Source organism: Plectropomus leopardus, chromosome 9 (assembly GCF_026936395.1).
Source record: "Plectropomus leopardus strain MGB_pleo_1.0 chromosome 9, ASM2693639v1, whole genome shotgun sequence".
In the NCBI taxonomy this organism is placed as follows: Eukaryota; Metazoa; Chordata; class Actinopteri; order Perciformes; family Serranidae; genus Plectropomus; species Plectropomus leopardus.
This window is the reverse complement of record NC_142184.1, coordinates 3,909,290-3,922,374: the sequence shown is the minus strand read 5'-3', so window position 1 is coordinate 3,922,374 and position 13,085 is coordinate 3,909,290. Positions and strand designations below refer to the sequence as shown.

At 40.2% G+C, this 13,085-nt stretch overlaps 1 protein-coding gene across 1 annotated transcript; it reads right to left on the bottom strand.

Annotated features, from left to right (window-relative positions):
• Positions 1 to 1,459: 1,459 nt before the first annotated feature.
• Positions 1,460 to 10,956, bottom strand: sox18 (SRY-box transcription factor 18). Its single transcript, XM_042491938.2, has 2 exons — positions 10,085 to 10,956; positions 1,460 to 7,439 (listed from the first exon to the last, which is right to left on the bottom strand). Exons 1-2 carry the CDS (start codon positions 10,482 to 10,484, stop codon positions 6,148 to 6,150), a joined length of 1,692 nt encoding a protein of 563 aa, XP_042347872.2. The 5' UTR covers positions 10,485 to 10,956; the 3' UTR covers positions 1,460 to 6,147.
• Positions 10,957 to 13,085: the final 2,129 nt, after the last annotated feature.

Below are 13,085 nucleotides of genomic sequence, written 5' to 3'. Positions count from 1 at the left end.
TAATATTTATTTTAAGAATTGCGTGGCGGCCGGATTAAATGGTCTCGTGTGCCGCTCACGGCCCAGAGGCCGGAGGTTTCCCAATCCAGCAATATAATCACATTAAATAAATCACTTTGCCACTTTTAATCCAACTTTGCCTCATAACAATGTGGGTAAATAAAAATGAACTGTGGTAAACTTCCATCTAACGTTTGCTTAGATATCTCTCAACCCCCTCATTGGGAAACTTTGCTGGATGACGGGAAGTGATTCTAAAAATGTAATCCGGCGAAGTTTTACTGTCTCTCCTGGGCTGTTTTTCAAACTACAAGTTGTACCTCCGCATTTTTGTATTGCCCACCATTCCTCCACTGACACAAAGAGTATAGAAGCGGGTCAAGAGGTCGATCCGCCCCTCTCTCTGTCTCGCAAACTCAGACCAAAATAAAATCAAACGGTAAAACTAGGCAGCGCTAATTGAATATAAACCAAGACAATGTTACTGCATTGCCTGTTTCTCACCCAAAATGTTTTCAGAGACATATTTTAGTGCCCTGTTTGTGAACAGAGAGCGGACGCCTTATGGCTTCCTGCACAGTGAAAAGAGAGGCTAAAAAAAAGAGCTCAAACAGCAAAACTAAACAGTGCTGATCAAATATAAACCAAGATTCTGTTACTGATTTGCCAATTTCTCGCCTAAAATGTTTTCAGAAACATGTTTAATTACTGTAATATAAGATTGTTTGTCACCAGCCTCCAGACGAGGTCGCATCGAGTCACCCACCAGCGAGAGCGTTTATTGGTCTGGTACAGCACAGTGCATTCTGGTAGTTGTAGGTTTTCTACCTCTTGAGCAAAAGCAAATGCCACAGTAGTTCTTCTCTTTTCAAAAGCACTTGTGTCTTTCTACTGCATAGACGGCATATAGTTAATATAGAGTCCTCTTTATATTGGTCAAATACTTCTTTAAGGGTTACAGGAAGGAGCCGTGACTGTAAACAGTAAGTAGTTTGACACTTACAAGGTGCAGATTAAAGTAATTACACATATTCAGTTCTTTAAGGTCTCCACTCATACCAAGACTACCACTGTTTGAATATTTGTCTCATTTTCTTTTCCAATTAAATTGTTCCCAAAAACCAATTAAATTCAATTAATCATTTTATTTTTCTAATCCTACGTAAACTTTTAAGTGCTTAACACTGACGTAAAACCAAAAATGTTAAAGTGTCCCAAACATAAAGAGAGTTTTCATAAAATGAATGACTTCATGACAGAATGTAAATGAAGGTGGTTGAATCACAAATGTTTGTGCCACAAATTTATACATTACTAAACTAACTCAGTGCATAGTCGCTGTTTATTTCTTTTTCATTAGACAAAATTATATGACATGTTTCTGTTGTGTTATTCAGAAAACAGTTTTTTTTGATAATTTAGCCAAACTCTTTGCCCCAGAGACTCACAAACCAAAGTGTAACCTTAGACGTGTTTATTTTGAAACATTTTGTAAAAACAGAACAGATCCATTTACAGACAACCCACATTTTTCAAATACAAACACAAACAAAACAATTTTCTACAGAAAATATAAAAATGATCCCTGTCAGACAGATTTAGAAGCATCACAGTGACACTTCTGGGAAAATCCTGGTTTTAATTTGTCGTTATATGACTGCTGAGAAAATGTCCTTTGTTTTAATCCCAAAATCTTGGGTGTTTCTTTTTTTTCCTTCAGATAATTATTACCAAAAGCCCCAGAGTTATTGCACGACTCAAAAAAAAAAAAAAGAATAAAAACGCCTGTCTCTCTGATGTTCTTTGTGTGTCACAGTAAATTAAAATGGAAACAAGAGTCTGTTTGGTGTCAACAGAAAAGAATGTCAAATGCAGATGTAGAAGTATTTTTTTAATACTTTGCTTGAACTGCTGCCTCTCTGCGGCTCCATCCTTTCAGAGGAAATGTTTGGAAAAATCTACTGTTGCTCTGTTTTCAACCAATGGTGGCCACAAGGAACGGTGTGGTAAATATAACTGGTTTTAACTGTACGAGATACACGATTTTGTTCTACTGTTTCATGCCCCAAAAGAGTATTGTCTGTAGGACTAATGCAGAACAGATGCAGGATAAATTCTTGAAGAGTGACTTCTGTTTTTTTGTTGTTGTTGTTTTGCTCCCACTGTATACATAAATATTACAGAAAATATGCTACATGAACACATACAGAGAGACCTCGACAGTGGCTACAACTGTTGATTTTTCATTTTCTCAGCACAAACAAAACCACAAATTTTCATTTTGATTTTCAGCTAAATAACACTGGTGTGGGAGGGAGAGAATCTGGTTTGCTGGTGTCGCTGGTAGACCAAAGTGTAACATGTAAACCCATAAAAAACCCATGGAGATCTACAAGAGATCTTTACAATTATAGACATTTAAATCATCTTTAAGGAATAGTTCATAATATGGAAAACACATTTTCATGCTGATAGTGTGAACATCAAAATTATTGTCATGTCTTTGGGATAAATTAGGAGCTGGATTATCTTAATTTAGCACAACAGGCATGGGGTCACAGCTAGCCTGGATTAGCCCAAATGTCTAATTAACACCTTAAATTTAATTAGTAGGTTTTAATCAACAGTTTGTGGTTTTACAGAAAGTTATATGGTGTAACTATTTCATGGAAAAAAACAACAAACCCACAAATGATTGTTTTCTGTTCGTTCGTTTACATGATGTTAAAAAAAAAAGTCGAATTATTATATCCGTCCGACAAAAATATTTTTAAAAAATGCACGTTAATAGATCAACTGAAACCGTACTAAGTTGAATTTCTCAAAGTTGGACTAACACACCAAGATAATGCAGTTGGGGGTCATTTAACCTTTATTTATATGCCTGAACTGGATCTGAACTGGCCCGGGTGATCTGCGCGTGCTCCAAAATCCCTGTGCTTTGACTCAGAAGTCAAGAAGCATGAATTTAGAAAAGAAAGTTGGGAAAAATAAAAGAAGAAGAATGAAAGAAAACAAAACGAGACGAAGGTGCCAAATGAAGTGTAGCGTGCGTACAAGACGTAAAGTTAACTACATGCAAACCATTTGCCTCTTGATAACTTGTTTGGTATGTGATGTAATAGTTCAAATAGAAGAAAGTCCAGGAGGTGAAAGGGCGCATAAAATCAATTCAAGAGCAGTCGTCGGATTTAAGGGCCTAACTGAGCTTTAACTGTAGCTCCACTGAACGGTGCGTGTAAACGTACTGAGTAACAATGGATATGTACAGCCTGTCTTCGATTCCAACTCTCCCTTTAAACAAACAAGAAGAAACATGTTAATTAGTATCAATTAAAGGTGCTACACAGCAGACTTTTTAATTTTGAAGAGGGTAGGCTAGCTGTTTCCCTCCATTTCCTGTCTTTATGCTAAGCTAAGCTAATCGCCTCCAGACTCCAGCTCCTGTATTAATCTTCTCATCTAAGTCTCAGAAAGAAAGCAAATAATTTCCCCACATATCAAACTATTCCTTTAAGAAAAGACATTGATAAAACAGAATCTATAAAACAACAAAAAAAAAGCACAGTCCTTTCTGTACAAAAACACATTTAAAATTATAAACATTTGACTTTCAATAAGTAGTGTTCCTTCTATACAGCTAAGACATTAAACCCAGTGCAAAAAGAACATTTCATAGTCTCAATTTCTCCTTCACAAACTGCCAAAAGGCACAGCATCTATATATACAGTAAAAGGCTACATCAAAACAAGGTTTCCAAAGATCACAAGGCTTACCATTATCCTTAAATGAGTCGGTGACATTAAGGACGGGGCAATTTGTAATTATAGTGGTCAAACTCTGACGTATGACAGGATGAATGTTAAAGTATAAAGTGAAACTGTTTTCATGATCTACCGCACAAGACTTATTCGAATGGCACTTCATTTGTTGAGCCTAATTTTCTGAAATATGAGGAACTAAATTACACTTTTTAACTTATAAAAAAAGACATTTTGTTTAAACAAGTGATATGTTTGTTATACCAGAGAGGCTTACTGGTTGAAAAGAATGATCTTTGATTCATCAACATATCTGCCAGGAAGCAAAGCAACTTGAGACTTGCAGATTTTGGCACAGAGTTTGACGTGAGGCCCTGTCATGGACTGAGAGGGAACGGCATGTATCGAAAACCCCCCGACCCGGCTTGTAAAACATCCGGATAGTTTGTGGGAGACATCCGTGGTCTGCTCTGGCTTTCCGACAGCACTGAGAAGCATGTGGAGGCTGAATGAAGTCTCTCCATCTAGTCTTTTTCTCACTGTCCATCTCCCGAGTGTCTCCTTCATTGTCCTTCATGTTCCCCATTTCACAAACGAGATAAATTAACCTGAACTTTGTGTGGTTCAGTGGAGATGAATATTTGTCTGGTCCTGAGATGAAACGTCAAAAATGATATGAGATGACCTTTGAATTTGTCATAGTTGTGGATTTTTCTGATAACCAGAGTACAGTGCAATTCAATTTTGCATAATCCTACAGTCTGTCACCACAGAGGCGAAGAGTGCAGAGAAAGAAAACCCCAGGAACGAGTATTTGCAGGTACTTCAACTATGACAAGCACTTGCCGAATCCGTCAGACTGTGTAGCCACCAGAACAACTTCAGGTCAAAAATGTAACCAGCTATTGATAAGATTCCTGGGCCATTAACACACAGACCTAGCACCCTTTATCAGTATAAAAACACAATGCTATTCTATCATGCTCTCCAGCTGCCTTCTCTTTACATACCCAGCACATTTTTTCTCTATTTTCTTTGCCCAAACTCAAAATATTACAAACTTTAATCTGGACGGCACCACTGTATGTCAGGACGCATTTATCTGTGCTATTCATTTGGACCAGCATATGATATCTTGATAAAGAGCATCAAGCTTGGAGTGATGCAATAGAAATGGTCCATTGTTTTCTCCTTAAAGGAAACTTTCCTCTGCAAAATGAACATTTGTTTATCAGCATGTTATACCTTGAATTTGTAAAGAAAGCTTTTATCACATGCCCCAACAGTGAGCAGAGAATCCCAAAACAAATTTCATGAACTAAAATCACTGTGGTCCGCATTTACAAACAGCAAAACTATATCAAAACAGCCGTTTACAAACTCACAGCCTTTGCAGTATAATCCAAGTCTCAGTTATGCATTCATATGCATAGTATTTACCCCAAATGCCTTTTTGTTAAATCCTATATGATTTAAAATGCATCAGTGCAAACAAAAGCAAGCTTACAGTGCACCACTCGTAGGTAGATGTCGTTAAACATTTTAGCAAAAATGCACCTGTTAGATAAAATGAGACTTGGATTACAGTGAAGGAGTTATGTGAGAGTTTTTAAACAAATGTTTTGATGTTATTTTGCTGTGGTTAGATGTGTGACCAAATGACTTCAATTCAACTCCTGTGGAGCAAAAAAACAAGTTTCTCTCATGATTTCAAGGTAAAATGTGGGTAGTAATTGGTAGTACTTGATATACAAAACGTTTAAGGTAGAAAGTATTCCTTTAAGCTTGCAAACACCTTTAGCTAATTTAATCATCTATGGCAAAATGACTGACAGTGGCTGATTTTGCAGTTGCTCAGCAAAACGCCAAAACCTTTTGCTAGAGATCAAAGGTGCAAAGGCGCCTTGAACTGAAGTCTACGAACCCATGCAAGCAAGCTGACATACCTGTCTCTTCCCAAGTCTTAACTAAACACACTGTGGCTATCAAAGAAAGCTATTTAGCTGAGCAGCTAACTGTACAAGATCATGTTCAGAAATTAATTGTTAATATAAAACTAAGCCATTAGCATTTGTAATTTTACTTAATTTGACAAAAGTGCTTACTTTGCCAGTTTTTTCCAGTTAGCACATTTTTTCAAAAACTGAGTTTTGGCTCCATCCCACTTTGCCTCCAGTAAAAGTAAAAAACACTCATCCACATCTTTGTTTTTAGTGTTTCGATTTAAGATTTGGAATCTGTGAGATACATTAAAAATGGCAATGTGAGCCAAAACCAGTCTTCCCAACATACTTCCTCCACAACACGTACAAATGGTTCAGATGAACCAAATCAAACTGTGCAGTATGTATGGAGGTACAGAAGAGAGATGAGATCATGGAGTATTTATCCAGTGATACAGGCACTGTAATAGACAGCACTGCTGGCATCAGAGAGAGCCGATATGAGAGGGCTGCTCCCTTCATCACACCCACCAGCACCACTCAAAATGCTACTGACATCCCTGTTAAGAATACTGCCATTCATGCCGCTACCTACACTACTGCTACTGCGCCCGCTCAGGACTTTGGAGCCTCCCCCGCAGCTTCCACCACGTCCGTAGGCCTCCTCTCGAGTCCTCCCGACATTGACATACTGGTCAAATTCATGCCTGTCCACTTCGGACCAAAACTCAGCAGAAGACGACCCCAGATGGCAGGAGGACTCGGGATTGGAAGGGTCTAAGTGCAAAGGTGGAGGGAAGGTTGATGTGGGGATGGAGGAGGAGGAGCAGGAAGAAGGAGAACTCTCAGGAGGAGGTGAAAGCTGCCCCAGGTGAGACGGCATGTAATACGCAGCATTTGGAGCGCTGTTGGCGTACATTTGGCCAAAGTAGCCGGAGGGTTGATGTGGCGTTTGGTGGGATTTTATTGGCTCAGGGAGGCTGATGGAGGGCTGGGGGTAGGAAACAGGGGAGGAGGAGTCGGACAGAGGTGGTGGGCACTTTACGGGACTCCTCAAGGCGATGTGGTGACCGGAGGTGTGATTCAACCTGGAGCTCATGCTCGAGGTCATGTTTGATTCAACTCTGGAACTTCGGCCTGGACTCAAACTGGAATTCAAAGTCATTCCTGAACTGTGTGTCGCTGCACCGTTTAAGGAGTTGTGGTGACTGTGGTTGTTGTAATTGTGGCTGTAATGCTGGTTATGATGGTGGAGGTGGTGGTAGCCGCTCCAACCTCCCATCCCGGCCTCCTCTTGCACATGTTGGGGGAAAAACACAGATTCCCCGGCTCCATCTTCCAAAACATCCAGAGGGGACATCTCTGGAGTGGGCAGGCCGTAGCTCTCCAGCTCAGAGTGTCCCGGGGCCCCGAGGTCCCTGAAGTGCCCGAGAGGGTGCAGCAGGTGGTGGGAGTGATGGTGATGCGGAGGGTGGCCGCTGAGTTGTCCGTAAGCAGAACTTCCTCCAGTGACGCTTTCTGCACCAGGTCCTAACCCGAGGCCTGGAGCCCCGCCCTGGGCCAAGCTGTGAAGCAGGAGCCCCGGTTCGACCCGCTTTAGTTTTTTGGTGGTTTTCTTGCGGCGAGGCCTGTACTTGTAGTTTGGGTGATCCTGGAGGTGCTGCACACGGAGACGCTCTGCTTCCTCCACAAATGGTCGCTTGTCTGTGGCACTCAGGGCCTTCCAGGACTGACCTGAAGGAAAAAGACAACATTTAAGAAAAAAAAAAAATTATTTTCATCATCTTGGCTCCGTGAGTAGAGATAGATAGATTCACTTTACTGAGCCAAATTGGCAAATTCTTGATTGGTAAGGTAGATAATAAAATGATATATATTACTGACAATCATCACATAAATTAAGACATCAACATAATCTTCATCAGACACTGGATTGTAGCGCTTGTAACTAATGATTATTATTTTTTGATCAATCTGATAATTATTAGACTTCAGAAATAACAAAAAAAAGTGAAAATAGTGAATAGTGAAATATAAATACAAAAAATATTTACACTATTTTAAATATTGTATCTGTTTCAGAAGTATTTAGAACTAGTTATTCCTAACCTGTATCAAGGTCATAATCACCATCATCTTTGTGAGACAGGTGATTCTAGGGCTCCAACTAATGATTATTTTATAATTGATTAAGCAGAAAATTAATTTCCTGATTTCAAAAATTATTTAGCCAACAAAATAACGTGAAATAATGGGGAAAAAAATGCTCAGCAATATTTTCTAAACAGCTGCTAAAACACAAACTGTCATGATTGGTAACTCTCTATCTGACATATTTATACGCTGCATTTTGTGCTCATAATCCCAGTTTGTCTTAGGTTTGTGGACGTTTCCTTACAGAAACTTGATGGTTTGAGTGTCAGAGTGTCTGAAAATCTCAAGCTGCAGATGAGCTCAGCAGACTTTGACTGAGCTGAGAAGCTCTGAGTTTGAATTTGAAACTTTGTATTAAGCAGAGTGACAGACAAACAAGCTAAACAAATCTAAGAAAAACGTACTTTGTTGTGCTTTTGCTATCAACATGAAGAATCTTAGGATAATGGTGTGAATGTGACTTTGACTTTAGAGACTTTAGAGTCACCCACAGAGCTGAAAATCGGATTTTACTAATCACTCGATAGACTTGGCTGAAATAATGCAAACAATTAGTCTTTTGCTCCATATACATGTCATATAAAATGTCAACAAAATAACTATTTGATTTAGTTTGCATCACATGATCATGGCAAAATTAACAACACACCATGTATCACATAATTAATTATTCTTAAAAAGACTACCTGTTTAAATAAAGGATTAAAGAAAGTAAACAAAGACTCCAGCCAAATATTTTCCATCAAACCCCTCACCCCCCCGGACAGTTAAAAGGTGGTCATAAAAAGTTTGTAGTTTCCTCTGTGGAGGAGAACGGCGGCTGCGGTCACTTTGGATTCATGTCGGTTTCAGTGGATCGTCAAAACTATGGAGTTTGAAACATAATGAGCACATGATGGACTGTGGAGGAGTTTATTTATGCTAGAGGAGTGGTTTGAGACATTTCTATGGTCATTTTGGATTTTTTTTCATCTTACTCTGTAATGGAAAAAATGACTAACTTGTTATACTTTTAAAGTGTTCATTTTGTGCTTCAAGATCAATTTAAATACAGCACTTTAATGTGGTTGGTAATATTATGATGATCTCTGCTGTTTTAATTAGATTATCAACATTAGTCTTTCAGCTAATCATGATTTAATGTCACTTTAATGCTTTAGGGGTAAAAAGTGAAGCTGTTTCAACTTTAAACCCCTCAAACCTGGCAACTCTGCAAACAGACAGATTCAACAATAAAATAATAAATATAAATATTTTTTTAAAAATACTCCAAATGTATTTGTTTTGACTTCAAAAAGTTTGTGTCCAGGCTGCCGTTAATTTTTTTGTTGATGGAATTTGAGGAGACGATTCATTACAAAATTGCCTCAACTTGTGCTCTCAAAGTCAGTAAACTTATTTATTTATGAGAGCCATGACGCTAACTTTTTTAATTTAAAAAAAAGTTAGTGTCTGGGCTGCTTTAAAATTTAAAGTTGAATTTGATTTTAGAAGAGAACTTCAAAAAATTAAAGCAGCCTGGACGCTGAATTTTTAAAGCAAAAACAAATACTTTACTTACACAATGTCGTTCTAAAAAGAAAACCAAGAGTATGTATTGTACTTAAAAGAAATATTATGGGACAAAATCTATGTTGCTTTTTTTAAAACAATGATGATAAAATGATGGATGAACTGTCAAAGTTTTGTCAAAAGAAAAACATACTGCAATATGCTTATTGTGTGGTCATATAAATATGAATATTTCTGATTGCTGATATGATGCTCATCATGGTTATGGTTGTGTTTTTAGCTCTACGAGGACAACAGTGACTCAGATGGGTGGGGTCTGTCACACTGAGGTATAAATATTGATCAGACGAGAAAAATCAAATGTTGACTCAGACCGCGATGTCACTTTTATAACACTTTTATGATATGTTTGTTCAGACAATCTAAATTGTTCAGGATTTAGGTTTCCCAAAAACCTCTTTAGACTTTAATGATCTTTTGGGGCAAAGGTCATCTCAGCCTGAAGATGCTTTTTGGAAACTGGGATGTGACCGATTGCACACAACAAAGTTCAAACAAATGCAAAGAAATTAAATAACTTTCTCACTCACTCGACTGGGAAACTTTTAAAAATCTGCTTTCTCTAATTGGATTTCCCCAGTTTGGTTTCAAAGTTTTGATGCCCTACATACTGAGTTTTTCTCCCACTGATTAGCTTTTTGTTGCCGTCTTACCGAGCATCTTGCTGAGCACAGCGTTGTGCAGGTCGGGGTTCTGCACGGCCAGTCGCTTCCTCTCATCTTTAGCCCACACCATGAAGGCGTTCATGGGCCTGCGGATCCTCTGCTCACCCCCCACAGGCTTCCCATCAGCCGTGCCCGCCGACACGCCTCCCGCCTGGCTCAGCTCCGGACTCTGTCCTCCTGAACTGGGCGTCAGAGAAATCCTCGCCTCTGTTCTCCTCACGCTTCCAAGGCCATCAGGAGAGCTGCAGTCCCCAGAGAGGTTCTGTTCAAAGCCCATTTCAGAATCAGAAGCAGGACTCGGGGTCCCGGACGCCCAGGGGCCCCCGAGGGACATCCGTCCGGCATGCAGGAGAGTCTCTCTAGACAAGCTGGACTCGGTTAAATTCATTCCAGGACCGGGCTTGGATTCAACTTTTAGTCCGAGTGGAATTCTGCAAACGTCTGTTTCACTTTGTTGGGTTGCAAAGTTCTGGAAAAAATTTGTAGCTCAAAGTGTTTCAGATGGCAAAGAGAAAGATCAAGAGAGGAATTTGATGGATTTGGAGCACAAATCCCAAAGCAAAGCATCGAGATCTGAGAGGAGGGGGGAAGACGAGGAAGAAAGAGAAAACAAACAAGTTGTGGTGCAGGATATTCCCCCTGAAAATGATCCACAATGACTCTGCCTCTTTCTTTTCTTCACTCTTTTTTTTTCTCTCTCAAAAGACAACAGTTCTTGTTTGGAGTGTGCGGTGCAGCGGTTTGTCCAGAGCTCGATTCCCCTCCGTCACACGGGCCGTCCGACTCGCTGTCTCTCTGTCTGTCTGCCCTGTTTGAAAGTTTTGAAACTTGTGGCCAGATTTAACCGACCCACGCTGAGTATATATACCCCGCCCTGACCAATCACATAAATATATAGCCGGGGATTTAACCAATGAGACGCCAGGCGGGCGCGAGAGGAAGGGACGAATGTGTGTGTGGGAGACAGAGCGAAGGATGGAGGGGGGGGCAGGTCCAAGCACTGCCTCCCCCTCTTTCCTCCTCCGCAACCGCCACCCTTTCCTCCCCCCTGAAGCCTCACACACACACACACACACACACACACACACACACCCTGTCCGCCTGTACAGGGAGATGTAATCAGAGAGGTTCCATTGTTTCTGCCCAACTGAGAATGGAGCTTCTCACACACACACACACACACACACACACACACAAATACACACATTCAAGGCACACACACATGCAAACTGTTGCACACACACATCCATGCATGTCTGCACAGATACACTCTCCAACACACACACATGAAACCAGCACACACATCAAAATGAGACGACACATTTGTAATTAAGTCTGCACACAAATGAGAGACGTGCACATATAGAATGTGTTTCTATATGTGTTAGTGTGGGTGCACCGTGCGTGTGTGTGTGTATGTGTGTGTGTGTGTATTTGAGGGCAGAGCAGTGGTAACACAGTCGACCACAGGCCCAACCAAAGTGATTAGTGGCTGAGCTTAACAACAACTAACTCAGAGAGAGAGAAGCAGTCAGGGGCAGGATGGGGGGGCGGGTGGTGGTGCTGATGGAGGTTCGGGTATATTGTACCCTTAAAGTAAAGTTAAAAGTTTGATTGGTGCAGCAGCAGCCAGATGCTCAAACAAGACAGTGAACTGCTCTGTGACTGTGTGAGTATCTGAGCGTAGTGATTAAAATACTGGTTGATGCAAAGGTGTATATTTGTCCCTTAAACAGGATCAAGTGCAACAATTTACGAACTGACTTCTACCACTGACAATAAAAGTTCTGTGATACGTGACAAATAAGTTAATTTACTTACTTGTCATCTGATACCACACAACCTGCAAAACACACGTGTCGCTAATGTAAAGATGCAAATTAAACTGCAGCCTGATCACCCGAGTCAAAATGCCTCATTAGAATTAAGTACGTATAAATTTATGTGGGTGGGGATGCAATATCTCATGTGATTACAACTGTATATGACTGCAGTGTTAATGAGCTACTCAAACACAACGATGTCATGAAATCTTATTTCTTGAAGAAATGATTATGTAATGTACAGAAAATTAAAAACTGTGCTCACTTAAACAGGAAGCAATCAAAATAAGAAAATGTTTTACATTTTGCGACTCAGAAAGGAAAAGCCAGGGTAGAGAGAGAAGCAAAAGAAAAGAGCCGAGAGAATCAATGGGCAGATTTCTGGCCCAGTCTGCTCTCACGCTCACGCTTTGGCAGCACGCCTGATGTCATTATACAAACATTGAAGCACCCTTTAGCGTCTGTGTGAGACGCACTTTCCAAAACCTCAAATGTAAACCCATTCATGTCATAATTACACATTTAGAGCAACAGGCATAATTTAAAGAGCACAAAAGTCCACGCATGGGCGGAAATGGACGTGGATGGATCTAACAAGCACAGGACTTTAGGCCACGAGACCAGAGCTCGACAGCAACAAACAACATTTGTTGCATCATTTGAGCACACTTTGGCAAAAACTGGACCGTCTGCAAATCTGGAGCACTGCTGGAACGTACCGTTTATCCAACAGCTGACAGAGGTGGGATCCGAGGAGGCTGTCAATCAAAACGTGATCTGATCGACCACACAGTCTGGAGAAATTATCCTCAAAATGAGCTGTTTTAAAACTAGGTTTAATGTGTCACCACATCCTGAAGAAGGCACAAGCTGATACGCATCGGTTCACTTTTAATGTTTCTAGCCCTATAATTTAAAGGCCTTTTATGCTTTATAAACCATCCTGAGTGCCTGGACCTGGATCTTCACTAAAAAAAACACTCAACTTTGATATAATATGTGCATTCTTACTATTTCAAGCCATGTTTTTAGAGGCTTTAACATACTTGACCACTATAATGCCGTTCTGCATCGCATACTGAAGTTGTGCAATTGCACAAAAAAAATCAATAAAAGACATGAAGAGATGCACTCTTTTTAAAACACACAGACACTTCCTCTGCCTG